Source organism: Sarcophilus harrisii, chromosome 2 (genome assembly GCF_902635505.1).
Source record: "Sarcophilus harrisii chromosome 2, mSarHar1.11, whole genome shotgun sequence".
Classification (NCBI taxonomy): domain Eukaryota; kingdom Metazoa; phylum Chordata; class Mammalia; order Dasyuromorphia; family Dasyuridae; genus Sarcophilus; species Sarcophilus harrisii.
In genome coordinates this window covers 371,583,607-371,600,380 of record NC_045427.1, presented here as the reverse complement: position 1 = coordinate 371,600,380, position 16,774 = coordinate 371,583,607, and the positions used below count along the sequence as shown (strand labels likewise).

General features: G+C 35.7%; 1 protein-coding gene across 4 annotated transcripts in view; it reads left to right on the top strand.

Moving 5' to 3' along the window:
• SIL1 (SIL1 nucleotide exchange factor) overlaps positions 1-16,774 on the top strand; it is a 328,425-nt gene that overhangs the window by 217,219 nt on the left and 94,432 nt on the right. For all 4 annotated transcript variants that reach the window (XM_031953358.1, XM_031953360.1, XM_031953359.1 and 1 more), the window contains one exon: positions 10,461-10,581. In XM_031953358.1, coding sequence (XP_031809218.1) covers positions 10,461-10,581 — 121 coding nt within the window. The remainder of the gene's footprint in view (positions 1-10,460; positions 10,582-16,774) is intronic.

The window sequence follows — 16,774 nt, the reverse complement described above, 5'->3', positions numbered from 1 at the left end:
AACTCAGTAGAATTGATACAGTGCATATTGGTTCACACTTTAGAGTGAATCCTTACAAGGTGATAAGTTGCTAATACTGATGGAAACGATGCTTGGTTTCACACCTTTAGAGAGCTCTAAGAACTCAATAGAGTTCACAGTTTGGGAGATTCAGGGTCTAGAAAGAGATATCTGAATTCACACCTTCCTTAGGACCAAAGAGCACTCTGGGAGATAACTCAGAATCCCTCTCTCTCCAGAAGGTGGAGTTAAACCTTTGGGAGATCACATAAATATAGGGAGCTTTTGAAGCTTGAAGTTACTTCTTCTGGTGGAATTGACTGGAGGGTACAGAGAGATTCATTGCATCTTCCAACTTGGTGCTGGCTGGAGGCTGAAGAAAGCAGAGGCAGAAGCCAAGGACAAAGCTGCAAGATCTCTTAGAGCTCAAGCAGAGAGTTAGGTCTCAACTAACCGGGCTAATTTGGAAGGAGAAATAAACGTTTGCATTTTTACCAGCTGGCTGCAATAATGGAGTAATTATTTATTTCAACTGAGACTAAGGCTGACTCCAGGAAAACCTTCACATTTTGGCGCCCGAACAGGGACCTGAACCTTGGACCCTCAGGGTTTTTTTTTTTGTTTTTGTTTTTTTTCATGTACAATCATTTTAAACATTTTCCCATATTAATTACATTGAGAAAGAAAAATTGGAACAAAAAGGAAAAAACCATGAGAAAGAAAAAGAAGCAAACAAAAAAAGGTAAAAATATTATACTTGGTACAATTGCTTGTCTATCCACTTTGTAGACTTCTCTACTACTGACACATCAGGTCTCCCCCTCTCAGTAGAACTAGGCCTTCTACAGCAGGAATCCTGGATTCTTAAAGGGGAGATTTCATTTCTTTTTTTCTAGAATCAATCTACCATATCACTTCTTAACTCACTATTCTTCCTACACTTGGAGTTTCATCTTTCTTTCACTGGAATTAAGGCTTCTATTTCTATGCTCTTGCCTAGAAGTAAGTCACTCTTTGCCAGAACCTGCAAACAATTTTCTTATATCCTGGCTCTCTTTCTTTTACTATTGAAAATATTCTCCCATTCTTGCAATCCTGGACTCTCATAAGAGAGATTTCAACTCTTACTTACTTCGTTACTATGTAGCTTTCCAGACATTTAAAAATCATGCATTCATCCCACTCTTTACAACTTTTCAAATCTATTTTCTTTATATGTCTTGTTTTATTATAATATAACCTCCTTGAGAACATGAACAATTTTGAATTTTTACTTGGATTCCCAAAGCTTAGTTTAATGTCTGGAAAATAGTTAACACTTAGTAATTTTTTAAAATAATTTTTGTTCACATAAAAAGCACTTATAAATATTTATTAACTTTTATTGTTTAAGTATTTGAAAAGTTGCCACATGAAAGAGGAAATCAACTTATTCTGTATAGACTCAGGGGTAAAAAATAGCAATAATAGTAGAAAGTTTCAGGGAGGTAGATTTTGGCTCATGATAGATTTTGTTTAAGCTTTAATAGCTTACATTTACACTACAATTTTTGGGACATGGTATAGAAGGGGAACCGTCTTCCTTCCTCCCCTCCCCCCCAACTTCCAAATTAAAAAACAAAACAAACTTCTCTTTATAAATGTTGACTGTTTTAAGCATCAAAATGCTCTATAGAATCTTAAAAATAAAATTTGCATTCACCTAGGAGGATTCAGACTAACTTTAAAAATAAGAAAAAAACAAGTGGATGAAGAATGCTGTGTTCAAATCAATATAAATTAAGTCGACCTAGAGACTACCTTCTCTAATTTGAGTTAGTACTCAAAGAGCAAAAGAGAAGGATATGGTGTATATGAGTGAACTTCAACAAACAAAACACAAAAACTAGGCAGTGGAATCAATGTGATAGATTAACAAAGATATTTTTGACCAATAAAAGGAAGCAAGCAGTCAAGCTAAGATGAAGGAATATGTAATGGATGGCCTTCAGATTCTAAAGTTGCCTGATCCCTTGTAGAAAAAACTTTCTGTCTCACTGTGAGTTGATAGGATTTAGATCTGGGAAGGACCTCATTGTTTATCTAGTCTATTGTTATTGGTCTTTTTTGAAAGAGAATCATTGACTTGATTCTTGAAAACATCTTGACTTGAGTGGATTTAAGTGAGACAGAGTTGCACAAAGTTGTCAACTTCACTTTCTCCAATGGCAAAACAAGAAGTCAAAGATGACTTCCCAAGATGCAGAGGATGACCTTGCTGTCTTTCATGCTTGACTATGCTCTGAGCCCTTCAACAAATTGTTCTCATCCATCTATTCTGCCAAGGAAATGCTTGGAGTAGACTTTGACCTAGTTTTGCTGCTTGTCTTGCTGTCTCCAACCCCAGTTGAAGTTCCCCAGAACTCCCTTGAGTCGTTCACTGGAACTGTATTTATGCTACTTCTCTGAGAGTGGGATTGTGGGATATCTCCCAGCATGCTCTCTGAAATCTCCCAAACATGTGAACTCCATTGAGTTCTTAGATACTTATGAGCTCTCTAAAGGTGTGAACACAAGCATTGTTTCCATCAGTTGTACTTAGTACCTAGTTCAAGTTCTGGCCCAAAAATAACTCTAAGCTCAAATCAATTCCAATGGCTTAACACTTTGTAAAGATTCCAACACATTGACATCTATTATCACTTACCTTTTTTGTTATTCTTGCCAATCAGATAAGTGTGAGATGAAACCTTTGAGTTGTTTCAGTTTGCATTTCTCCTATCATTAGTGATTTGGGGCATTTTGATATAGTTATTTGCTTGAATTTTTAAAAAAAAAATTTGTATTGAAACAACCTATATGTGTCCCACTTATTTTGCTCCTTCCAAAAAGTATTGTCATGAATGTGTTAAACCTCTCCTTATGTCTTCTTAAGATCTGTTCCTGCTTAAGTTCTCAAAACCTTCTCTTGGGACAATTTTTCTTATCTGCTAGAGCCCTAGCACTATTCTTTTTTTTTTTTTAAATTGAAGCTTTTTTATTTTCAAAACATATGCAAGGATAATTTTTTAACATTGACTCTTGTAAAACCTTATGTTCCAATTTCTCCCCCTCTTCCCCCACTCCCTCCCCTAGATGGCAAGTAATCCAATATATGTTAAAAATGGTAAAAATATATGTAAATCCAATATAGTTATACATATTTATACAATTATCTTGCTGCACAAGAAAAATCAGATCAAAAAGGAAAAAAAAAAAGAAAATGAAAATAAAATTCAAGCAAACAACAACAAAAGAAGTGAAAATGCTATGTTGTGATCCAGTTCCCTTACTCCTCACTCTGGGTATATATTGCTCTCATCCATTGGAACTTGTCTGAGTCATTTCATTGTTGAAAAGAGCCACATCCATCAGAATTGATTATCATATAATCTTGTTGCTGTCTGCAGTGATTTCTTGGTTCTGCTCACTCAGCATCAGTTCATCTATATCTCTCCAGGCCTCTCTGAAATCATCCTACTGATCATTTCTTATAGAACAATAATATTCTATAATATTCATATACCCTAGCTTATTCAGCCATTCCCCAACTGTTGGGCATCTACTCACTTCCCAGTTTCTTACCACTACAAAACCTACTCCCTATTCTTAAGGTCCCTATTTCTGTTTCTCTGGCTATGATCTTACTCTTCACTTCTGCTAATTGTTCTGTTGTCCTATATTCTTGATTTTCTTAGACTTACATTAGAGGCAGTTCAGGGCTGACCAACACATTTTCCTCTCCCCCTTCCCTCTCCCCTCCCCCCCTCGCCTTCCTCCTTTCCCTTTCCCCTTTCCCTTTCCCCTTCCCCCCCCCTCCCCCGTAGCTTAATGGCTGCTTTTATAAGCCAGCTCTTTAGTGCATTGTTGTAGAAAAATTGGCTTAAGCCCATGATTGAACTATTTTTATTAAAAAAATCCCAAAGCTGTTTTCCCTTTTTACCTGATAGAAGCTATTCTCATTTAAATACTCTTTGGGTTTGCATTTGAACACAGAGCTGGATTTGGGATGATTGATTTGTATTCTGGTATCTCAAGGAACCAGAGAGATACCTTCCCATTTTTAAATGCGTTTTGTCAGTGAACGGTTAGTAGATAAAAAGCCTACAGTAGATTGGAGTTTATAATAGATGCAGTGGATGGATATTTTTCATATGACCCATGTCTAGCTTAATGTGTATATTTTCTCCTCCTCTCAGACTGAACTCCCTGTAGCTTTAGTTCACACTGAGCTTTAAAAGGACAAAATTTAGCAATCTTTATACTGGAATAGAAACCAATAATTCTTTTTTTTTTTTTTTTTTGCCTGAGGCAAATGGGACTTAGTGACTTGCCCAGGGTCACATAACCAGGAAGTGTTAAGTGTCTAAGGTCAAATTTGAACTCGGGTCCTCCTGACTTCAGGGCTGGTACTTTATTCACTCCACCAAGTAGCTGCCCTGAAAGCAATAATTCTTTAAAACAGTTGATTTTTTCAGGTAGGAACGAAGAAAGAAAGTCTCTACTATATACTCAGTACCCCTTCTTTTTATTCATGAAATAATGTCACTGCAAATAAGGTAGGGAAGTTTGGTTTCCTTTTTCTAGAGAGAAAAAGCAATTCAAGGACTCTACAGTGAGCAGGACAAGAGTAGCATTGGACTTGCAATCAGAAGCTCAGAATTGGGGTCCTGGCTTTATTACTTAGTAGTTATGGGATTTTTAAGGAGATACTTAACTTTTATGAGCCTGTTTCCTCACCTATAAAATAGGGAAAATCTGTTATTTGTCTTCCTTATTGTGAAAAATTTTTTAAAAAGTCATGAACTAAAATTATCTTGCACTATGTGTGAATAATTGTGAAGAACTTTACCATTCTAGTACTATTGGTACTAAATGCTATCGCTTCCAGTAAGCCCTCTTTGCAGATGAAGTCATCCAAGTATGCTATTCCTTTCTACTAATCCGGTACTTATTCCTAGAGTCAAATACCCCTACATCAGTGTCATTTATATAAACACTTAATAGCATTTTACAATTGCATGGGAGTAGGAGGATGAAAAGTGAAGTAAGTCTTAAGTTCCCAAAGGCTCCTCCACTCTTTTTTCTGTGCTGAACTCAAGATATTCTTGGCGAGGAATTATGAAAAGTTTGGGAAGTCTTGTTGGGACTATCAGAAGTATTGCTTTGTAAATAAGACATAGACGCAGTGTCCCAAAAATCTTGTGAAGTTTTAAGTGTTGATAGTTTTGTATTGCACTGAGACTTTTTGGATAACTTGTACATTACTTTGCTTGGTTGGTTGTGAAGGCAACAAGTGTTCATCAAAGTGAACACATAGTCAATTACTTCAGGATCTGAAGGGAACTTGTAAGATTGGAGAGAAAAGATAAAAATAAATTAATATCTGCTTCTTTGTCGTTCCCCCCCCCCCCATTCAGTTATAACTATTATAGTTTTGAAAAAATAACAAGGACAAAAGGGTACATTTAGCATGCAATCTCTGTTTCAGATTTGACTAATGAGAAATTTTTGCTGCTTTATTTGATTCTCAGTCAAACTATGTTCAAAGAATCTATTGATCAGTAAAGATTATGAAAAAGTAGGAGTGAGAAATGGTTTGCATCATTCATGCTAATGAACTGCTAATGAAATTATGCTTTTGTGGTAAAGGTTGACATTCTAAGGTCCTAATAGACCTGAAAATTCATCTGTTTCTCCTAAAATAAAGTAAAGCTCCTCAATTTGCTGGAAAGTTGGTGCACTTAACTTTTATGCCTGGCATCTTTCTTTTGACCTTATCCTTTGCACTGTCAGCTTGACTGGGTCAGTGCAGGTACCTTTTGAGAATATTTGTTTTTACTCTTTGATTTTATTAACATGGCACCTCCCTCTTAAGGGTAACCTTTACTTTCTTAGATATTCCTAAATTGTAGGTTTGACCATGTCATCCTACTCCAGGGATACCCTGTTGAATTTGAATTAAATATAAGTTCTGTTCCTTCTGCACCCAGCTGCAAGTGTCCTCCCCCAATAAATTATATTGTGTTTATTTTGTATGAATTTTACATGCAATTATATATGTAAATAATACTTGTTTTTCCAGATAGAATATAAGATTCTTGAGCTTAAAGACTATTTAATTTTTGTCTTTGTATCCTCAGTCTATACTGCAGTACCAGGTGCATAGGAAAAGTCAATAAATGTTGATTAAATGATTAATGTAATTATTTTAAATAGGTTTAGATGTTGTTTTTTGTTGTTTCAATACTATGGGAAATGTTGGCATTAAAATGATAGTCAAACATGGAAAGATTAGAGGGCTTTTGAAATCCCTTCTGTCTTTCAGTCTATGGTTCTGTAATCAGTTTTAGAGAGGCATTTTAGAGAGGCACATCAGATAAATGCTGATTAAACTTTGAATTGATTCCGTAATTCTGGAAAATAACTTGAAATTATTCAGGAACACTTGTGAAATGTGCATCCCTTTTCACCCCAAAGTTATAGTTCTGGTACTATCCAGTGAGGTTATTGATAGATAAAAGCTCTTTGTACAAAAATATACATGGCAAATATTATTAATGATAATTAATAAGTTGGATTTAACATATGTGCCCAACAATAAGAGAGAAATTGAGCAAATTATGGTATAAGAAATAATGGAATCTTATTTCACTATAAGAAATAAAAATATGAAAAATTCACTTGGGAAGACTTTCATGAGATGACTGTAATAATTTAAATAAAGTTAAGGTGGAGTAGCAACACATTTTTGCTTAAATACAGACTGTATTCTAATTGGCAAATTCTACTTGGTCTTCCAGCTTCTAGCTCTTGCTTTCCCTCTCTAATCTATCCTCCTCATAACTCCCAAAATATTCCACTTCACTCCCTTCTTCAAAAGCCCTCAAGGTATCCCTGTTATACATAGGATAAAATAGAAACTACTCAACCTGATATTTAAGGTCCCCCACAGTCTTACTCTAAACTACTTTTTCCTTGTTACTTCATTTTATTTCCTTTTATTTACTCTTTCTTTTTTCCTGCCATACTCAATACTGGCACTTTCCTAAACCTGATTTTCCATCTTCCACCTCTCAGCATTTGCCAATGCTACCTCCACTTCTTGTAATGTCCTCCTTTGTTATGGTCTTCCTCTCAAAATTCTTAACTCTCTTAAAGGCTTAGATTTTTTCTGTTTCTTAATACTGACTTATTTTTGTACATGTTTTACATTGGATTGAAATGTGAGTTTTTGCAGAACAGAGAGAGGTTTTTCTATTTTTGTGTGCCCACCTCTTAGCACAGGGCCTTATACTCTGTGTCTACCTAAGAAGTATGTATATTGAGCTGGTCTGAGGGCTAGAGATGCTCAGTGATAATAATCTGAACAATACAGATCACCCCAGAGGTTTTTCCCTCTTCTTTTTGCTTTTAAGACTTTGTTTCTTGTCCCTTTTCCCTGAGGTTTTCTTTTCCTTTCAATTTGTAAGTCTTTTCTCTGCCTTTGTTTTCATTAATTTCTTGGCTTTTGCTTTAGGTCAGGAAACTTACAAACTTGGTATGTACCTTACTGGGGTCAAAATGATCTTTTATTATTCTTTTCTGCCTCTACTCCCATGGAGGTTTTTTCTTTCATATTTTAGTTTTGTTTTAAATGACCATATCCTATATTTTAAATAAATGTTATATGGTTTGTTCTTCCTGTGGGAAGGAAATATATGTTATATATAATATAAATATAATAAATAAAAATAAACATGAAAGGAATAATTTTGAAAATTCCAGATAATAAAATTTCTGTTTCTGTCACTGAGTTTTTTTCTTTGGCCAGTGTAGCATTCTGAGGGCAGCACCTGGGCTACTTAAATCCTTATTGTTGTTTTTATCATTTAATAATTTTTGGATGTGTTTTTCTATCATAAGAATTTTCCAGTCTCTTTTCCTTCCTCTTTCAGAAAACCATTTTTGAAAACAATTTGGGATGGGGGGTGGGGGAGTATAGGAACATCCTCCTCTTCCTCCAACAAACCTGATCAATGCATTGTAGAGATATGAATATATGTATGGTAAACTACATTGGAATTTGGGGATTCTTTTTATCTTCTTTGGTGTTGTGCTTGTTATTTGTAATTTTGTAACATTCACTTTCAGTTGTTTTTCTTTTTAAGAGTGGCTCCTCTTTCCATAAATGTTGTTGTGATAGTCATAGTTTTCTTGACGCTATTTTATTCTGCATCAGTTCATATAGATCTTAACATGCTTCTTTGTTTTCTTTTCTAACAGTACAATAATATTCCATTACATTCACATATTGCAATTTATTTAGTCATTTTCTAATTAATAAAATCTATTTTGTTTCCAGGTTTTTGTTTTTGTGAATGTAAGAATGTTGCTATAAATATGTTGGTGTATAGGGAAACATTTTTCTTATCATTTTCTTATCCTTGAGGTAGAAGCCTAATAGCAGAATCACTTGGTCAGAGTATATGGAAATTTACATTATTTTATTCACATAATTCCAAATACTTTCCACAAATTTTTTTTATTGACTCAGAGTTCTGTAATATTTTTTCTAGTGTACTTTACTTCCCACAACCCCTCCAATGGTGATTATTCTGATTCTTCACCATGTTTGTCAATTTGCAGAGTGTTAAGTGAAATCTCAAGAGTTTCATTTATATTTCTCCTATTATTAGTGGTTTTGAGCATTCTTTCATAGATGGTTGTGAATTTTTTTTTTTTTTTTTTTGCTGAGGCAGTTGGGGTTAAGTGACTTGCCCAGGGTCATACATTTAGGAAATTTCAAGTATCAGGTCAAATTTGAACTCAGGTCCTCCTGACTTCGGGGCTACTGCTCTATCCACTGGGCCTTCTAGCTGCTAGTGTTGTGAATTATTTACAATTCTTCTTTTGAGAATGATTTGTTCATATCTTTTGATCACTTGTCTATTGGAGAATGGCTTTTGTTCTTATAAACTGTGTATCTGTTAATTGTTTTTGTATTTTAGATACCAAACCTTTATCAAGTAAATTTGCTAATGATTTTTTACTATTCTGTTGTTTTCTATCTTATCTTGGATACATTAATTTTCTTTTTGCTGTAACTTTTTAGTTTTATCTTTATGCATCATTTCTTAAGATAGCAAGAACCGTAATGAGTTAGTTGCTGGATGAACTGACAGCAGGATGACTAATCCACTATATATGGAACAATACTAGTTATTAATAATTAATAATTGCAAGAGCTATTAAACATTCATCCTCACTTGAAAAAGTTGTCCATGTAGTCTGTCATTCATTACTTTTTTAGAGTGCCCTATCTCTCTCCATCCCTCCTTTTTTTGTGATTTCTAAGAATATTCTTAGCTAATGGGTTTTGGAGTCCATGTCCTTTTTTAGCCTTTTGTTGAAGGTAGGGAATCAGTCTTCCCTTTTATAGATAACAAAGCTGAGCCAAAAGACTCAGGTAAGTACTGGAGAAAAACTAACAAGACATTGTTCACTACTTGTCCATTTGTTCCCATCGTATGTACTTAAAGTGAAACCAGCTTGGGAAGAGCTTATTCTAAGGGTATTTTTCATTGTATAATCCTTGGTCAGGGCTCTTTGCTGCTGCCCAGCCCCCTGTCTTCTTAATTCTGTGCACTTCCCTATATTTTCCTACCTAAACTGCTCTGCTTGCTAGCTCTCATCCCAAGTATGTTAATTAAAAGTTTCTCAGCTTTTGCTCTTACTCTGTCTTCTGCCTGAAATGGCCTTTGCTTCTTCTCTGCCAATTTTTGCCTCTAAATTCTTTCCACATAGTGTCCCTAGATCCAACAGTCCTCCACCACCAATCACACCTGTACTTTTTATCTTTCGAGTACTTAAGCAATTCAGATTACAATAACTTATTCTTCTCTTACTGGCATGTTGCTTTGTAATTACATTGCAGTTATTTTGTATGCTCTATATATTTTGTTTTCCTAATTGGATAATAAGCTCCTTAAGGGAGGTACCACTATTCTTTTTCTTTTATGTTCATACAGTGTTCTAGTATAGGACTTTTGAGTATTAAGGCATGAAATAAATCCTGTTGTTTGATAACTAGTTCATCCAGAGCATAAATGCTTAAGTTCTTATAGGCCCCACGTTGTTTCAGATGCAGGGGCTTATCTATTCTTTACTTTAAGCATGGAGCCATAGGTGTGTGTATGAGGGAGAGTGAAAAGAGTTTGATTAAGGGTAGATCTAGAGGATGCATATTTAAAGGGTTTGGCTTTTTTTAATGTTTAAATTCAGCTTGTTTGGCACTTGTCACTTTACTAAGTGAGGAGCTGGAGCCTCTCACTAGCAGGAGCAATTTCTTGTGTCACACAAGTTTGTGAAAGTGAGAGAGAACCCTTTCAGGCTCGTCAGAACCCAGAATTCCTTCTCTTCCACCTTAGGTTTAATGTAGTATTCTTTCTTTTGGCTTTTAGATCAAGCTGTCCCCGCTGGTTCCCATGTGCGTCTGAATCTACAGACTGGAGAGAGAGAAGTAAAGCTCTCAGATGAGGAGAAATACCAAAATAACTTGAAAGAGCAAAAAAAAGGCCAAAGGTAAAGTATGAGTTTATGGTGCTGGTTTCTGTAATAATTCTGACATTAACTAGAATAATATTCCTTAATTCAAAGTATAATAAAAAAGCCTCAGAAATTCAATTCTTCCTGTGTAAAGCACCTAGGAATGAACTGAAGTTTACTTTTGTACTAGCTTCACAAAGTAAATGAATAGTTTGACTAAGATTTTAGGAGAAGGATTTAACCTTTAATAAAACACAGCTGTTCATAAGAACTTAAGGATGTTCCATTTGCCTCCTAACAGTTAATGAGCTGATTATAGATGAATCTTATTTATTCATTAAAACAGGTCTTATAGCCCAGCCCCTCGTTTTTTTTTTTTTTTTACTAGTGCTTTTTTTTAGAAAGCAAAAGAACAAAAAGGAAATCAAATCTGCATTAAAAAAGTTATAATTCATAATTTTAACTAATTCAAACATTCTCCAGTTTGTTTAAATTACAGTGGTTTATGTAATCTAGAAATTAAAGTACTATTTCAGCAGATTAGCTTATCCTGTTGTTTAACACTAAACATCTGGACAATGGAAGTAAGAATACTTGTATTACCTACTTTATAGAGTTGTGTGGAAAGACTTAAAATGATGCTTAAATGTGACCTACATATTAGATAACTTGAAGCCGCATAATTCAGCTGTACTGTGTTCTTTGTATTTTGAATAAACAAGTTGTATTTACATAGTGAGCCTCTTATATGGATCTTTGTGTCTGTCTCTCTCTTCCCTCCTTTTTCCAAACCTCCCCTTCTCTCCTTCCACCTTTTTTCTCCTTTCCACCTTTTTTCCTCCTTCTTTCCCCTCCCTCTCCTCATCTCTCCTTTCTGTATGTGTATGTGTGTGTAGTTTGGGTGGATTTTATTTTGAGTAGTTAATATAGATTTTTAATTGAGTTTCCAAAAACAGGATTTTTTAGTTGGAAGCTTATGATGAGCTTAACATATATTACATATTGCATATTACCTAAAATTTTATCATTTAGCCTCTAGACTGCAATTACCAACTTAAAAGTCACCCCTACCTGGAAAAGATGCAGGCAGGTGATGAAATGATTAGAGCTCTGGCCTTGGAATTAGGAAGACTCAGCTTTTTAAATTCATATTCAGCTTCATACACTTACTGTATATGCTATGCTGTATACTGTGTAACCCTGGGCAAGTTGCTTAACCCTGTTTGCTTCAGTTTTCTTATCTGTCAAGTGAACTAGAAAAGAAAATAGCAAGCTACTCCAATATCTTTACCAAGAAAATCCTTGGATAGAACTGAACTAATGAACTGAAAAATTTTAACTTAGTTCTCACCTTATAGGCACAATCATTCCTTTGGCGCTCCAGGGTTACTATAAATTCATAATATTTTTTTTAGTTGGATAATATATTGTGCTTATAATAATCTGTTTACAACCTATATTTGATAATCTTGTTTGCTACTTCACTGACTAGATTTAGATCATCTAAATTAACAGTTTTTAATTCCCTCTGGTCACAGAATAGATATCCCTGCTTTTTGTTTGTTTTAAATTTGATCCCTCTAACTGTGTGCCATTGTAATCCACTTGCTTTTTGTTTCTTACATAAGATCTTGGCACAACCATCCATTTTTCTCTTATTTATCTTCATTTTCTCTCATTCTGTCAGCTCCTTTAATCAGTTTAAAAATATTAAAATATTTTCCCCAGGCCTAAAAAGCCTTTCTTTTGTCCTATCCAGATACAACTCATCTCTTTTCCTCCTTTTTATTGTTAATTTCTTGAAAAAAATTTGTACATGCCCCAAATTTCCTTTGCCCCCATCCACTCTATTAATTTTTTCTTGTCCCCATCCAATGTATTCAGTCTGTGCTTCTTTGGTAACCATGACCTCTTTAAGGTAAAAAATTGGAACAAGAGGTTTGGCAATTGTTAATGCTGTAAAGTTACCCATGCATATATCCTGTAAATAAAAGGCTATTAAAAAAAAAAAAAAAAAAACATGACCTCTTTAAAATTATTAAATTTGGTCATGGAAATTAAAAAAAAAACCCAAATCCACAACCTTTATCTTCAAATTCTTATGAAATTTTTAACACTTGATGATTCTCTCCTTTTTTCTTGGTGGTTTCTACAATAGTCTCTTGCTCCTCTTTGTATTTCTCTAACCACTTCTGCTGCTTTGTCTGGGTTTTGTTCTAAGCTCTTCATTATGAGTGTGTCATTTGAGCATTCTGCTTTTGCCCTGTCATTTTAGTAGTCTTATTTTATTTTCCCTGTTTTCATCCAAAAAAGTCTAAGCAGATGACTATTAAATCTCTGTCTTTAGGTTTGATCTTCTTCTAAACACCAGACCCTTATTTTCTTGCAAGACATTTGTACTTGCATGTTTCAATGGTATCTGAAACTGAGCTTCTTCTCTTCCCTCTAAATCTTCTCTTGACTTTATTATTTCTGCCTTTGGCATCCACTATCTACCCTATTTCCTATCTCTATGTCTATTGATAATTCTTTGCATTCCTTTAATTCTTATATCAAATGATGAGTTCTTCTCAGCAACATCTCATTTCTTACTCTTCTTTTTTCCCATTTCCACTACTCCAAGCAGGACCTCATTGTTGCTTTCCTTAGACTTTTTTCTCCTTACAGATATTTCTGCTTCCATTCTCTTTCTTTCCATTCCTCCATTCATACCATTGCCAGAATAATATTCTTATGGAAAGTTTCCTCATATTCCCCCACCCCCCTCCCCGGTACGTTTAGACACCTTCAGTTTTTAAATTTTAATCTGAGGCTACGTCTATTTAATCCTGTCTTATATAGAAATACTTGCTTGTTGTCTCTCCTGTAGAATATGAGCACCTTGTGTGGGGTTGCTTTTCTTCATATCCCCAGAGTCTTGCAAAGTGACACAGTCACAAAAATCAATACTTGTTGATACTAGGTGACTTCGGAGCTCTTAGGAAATAGATTGTGAATAAAATGGAGGTGCCTGAGACTCATCCTCGAGTGTTTTTCCATTGGTTCCACTAATAGGTCTTATTACTTTTTCTATAGAAAGCAAAACCAAGGGGCTCCTTAATGAAGGAGAGTAATGTGAGAGTCTAGAAAGCTGAGACCCTTGACCTTAAATATTCTGGTCTGTCTTTCACAGTAAGTCTCTTTAGTGCACTTTGCCCTAATGTTCCAGTTGTATTCTCTTTCCTGATTCTTTTCTTCATATTCATGTTAAAGATGCTCTTTGAACATCTTCACATTATGTCTTTTACTCTATGCAAAGTTATTCTTTTGTTTAAAGCATTTTTAGAAAATTTCCAGACAAAAGTCTCTAATAAGTAATGGCTTGTTTTTATAAAAGCACACCATTCGCTTCTAAAAAGGAGCAACTTAATGATACAAACAAAGTATCATATTGTAGATATCATTTAAAAAATCAACAATATTTCTATGCAATATTTTCTACATTTAATTTTTACTGTATTCTTCAATTACATGTAAGCAAATATTTAAATTTTTTCTAAAATGAACTTGTTCATCATTTCTTACAGCATTGTAGTATTCCTTTGCAATCATATACTAATACTTGTTTAGCCACTCCCCAGCTGATGGGCAACCTCCTACTTTCCACTTCTTTGGCAGCACAAGGAGAACTTCTGTAATTACTTTAGAACATATATATTCTTTTTCTTTTTTCCTGATAACCTTGGGAAAGAGACTTAATAATGGTATTTGTGAAGACCGCGTATTTTAAAATCAGCCGGAGTCAGGAATTCATTTTAGGGGAAAATCGTCAATCTTTATTCTCAGTGAAGAAAGATCGGAGGTGGAAGGGAATGGGCAACAGCAGTGTGTGCAGCTGAGTCAAGAAGCTAGCTAGATCAGAAGCCACATGACCAGCAGCTAAGGGCATAGAACCCAGGCTCAGTCTCCCCCAGCCTTTCTTCCTGTCTCTCTGCCTCCACCAACCAAAATCGTCATTTTCTCTACAACACATCAGGACTTGCACAAAGAGTGGGTGGGGGCCATTCTTTATCCAAGCATGTATATTAATAGAGTATAGTCCAATTACTATTTAGCCTCACCTGCTTGGGACCTCAGTGCATCAACTCAAGCCTCAGCCCATTACATCTCCCGCTTTCTTTTGTTTTAGAACACAGGTAGTCATGCCATCCCTGACTCCTCAGGGAGGTCAGAGCCCCCAAGGGGAGGTGATCACACCCTCCCTGACTTCTCAGGGAAGGAGATGAAAGCACCGAAAAGGAGGTGATCACAGCCTCCCTGACTTCTCAGGAAAGGCGGTGAAAGCACCAAAAAGGAGACGATCATGCCCACCCTGACATCTCAGGAAGGGAGATGAAAAGCACCAAAGGGAAGTGGGGGTTGCTAGCGGGTTTCTGGGATGAAGGGTCTTATTATGCACAAACCCATCATCATGGGAGATATTACAGAAGCACATAGCAATAACGCAGAGGCTATTAGGGATGCCCCTCCTCTCAGGCAGTACAGGCTCGATGTGGTGTAACAAACATGAATTATACACGCAAGTAGCGGAATAACAAACAATATAAATCAACATGGTGTTGGAAAAGATTACCAGAAGTCCTAGAAGGAGGGTATGTAAACAACAGTCACACATACGCCTTCTTCAGCAGCCAAGAGATAGTTCAAAACCAATGTATTGTCCATTGCTTCATATGTCAGGGAATCCAATGATCCCCCTGAGTTTTTGAAGTCCTGCAAAAGTCTTTTTATGTGTTAGGGAATCCAATTATTCCAGCAGATTTTGAAGTCCTGTAACAGTCTTATCATATCTCAGAGAATCCAATGATTCCAGAGGTTTTCAAGTCCATTCAGAAATCATGATTCCTGAGGGTTTTCAATCCCAACAACCTTTATCAGTCTCAGAAATCCAACATTCCTAGGGTTTTAATCAAAATCTTTGTTCCATAGGTCAAATTTATAATGCCATGCTCTTTCAAGGTGACAATCAGCACGAACCACCCAATATTTCTTGGTCTTCTCCTTTGTTTCAAGGTCTGCTCTGTCTCTCTGCAATGGACAAAAGGGGAAAGCTCTTGGCACCCATCGTTCCTTCTCCACCTGTAGAGATACAAGAAACCCCTCCCCAAAGTTAGCCTATCGGTCCTTTCCATTCACCACTTTCTGGGTCTCCCCACATCACCGGCGATTATGTAAAGATATGGAGCTGCTGGCATGGACACGACCTTCCGGTGCATTATAAAAACCTTTGCGGGCCAGTGCATCTTTTTCAAAAAAAATTAATAGTATAAAGTTAGATTTAGGTTCCTAGTGTTACCGGGCTCCCCCTTTTTTGTTTTTGGAGGAGAGTCTTAATATCTTTTCTTCTCTACTATTCCTGTCCTTGAGGATTAAAAGGTATTCCGTGGTGTGTAAAAATTTATACTGTCCAAAAATTTGCAAAATGTTTTGAAGTATGCAAAAATTGTCTTTTTATTGCTTGTGGCACCCCAATAATGGCTGTAGGGAATTCAGTGACCATGGTTCCTTTTTTGCTCGGTTTAAAAAGTGAACCAAAAAGGTGTCTACCAAATGTGGATAAAAGATAAAAAACAAAAGATTTATAATGGGTTACATCCATTTAGTTTCAATGGGTCTTACCCGAGGGTTCTTCCCGACCAGTTAGGGGCGTGGAAAGGAAGGAACCCAAAGCTTTACTATGCTCCGCCCTCCTTTATTATTCCAAATTGAAACGAAAGCCCAGCCTGATGATATTTAGAATGAGATGTTTGGGCTTCTTGGAATAAAGGGATTGACCAAATAGTTAAAGGCTATCTGCCTTTGGTGCCACAAAATGGGACCTGGAGTCCATTGAGGGTGGACATGTAATAAAATTTTTACCTGGATGCTTTCCACTTGCCTTGAAGTTTCAAGGCTGATATATTTAGAGGCTCAAATTTTATTTGGGTTGTGGCAATTTTTTCCACCTACTGAATAGAATTAGATATTATATTTATGTCTCCTGGATAAGTAAGAGCTAGAATGATCAAACAATTCATTTTGCTGAGTTGAGAAAAGGAGTTCTGACTACTCTCTTTATAGTTAGATCTGAGGTACACAAAAAATTATGTTTGGATCATCCTGAAGATATTGGTTCTTTAAGAGGGCTTGAAACTTTTTCTTTAAGAATCCATCCCAAATTAGTAACAGTTGGTTATCTTTAATGGAGACC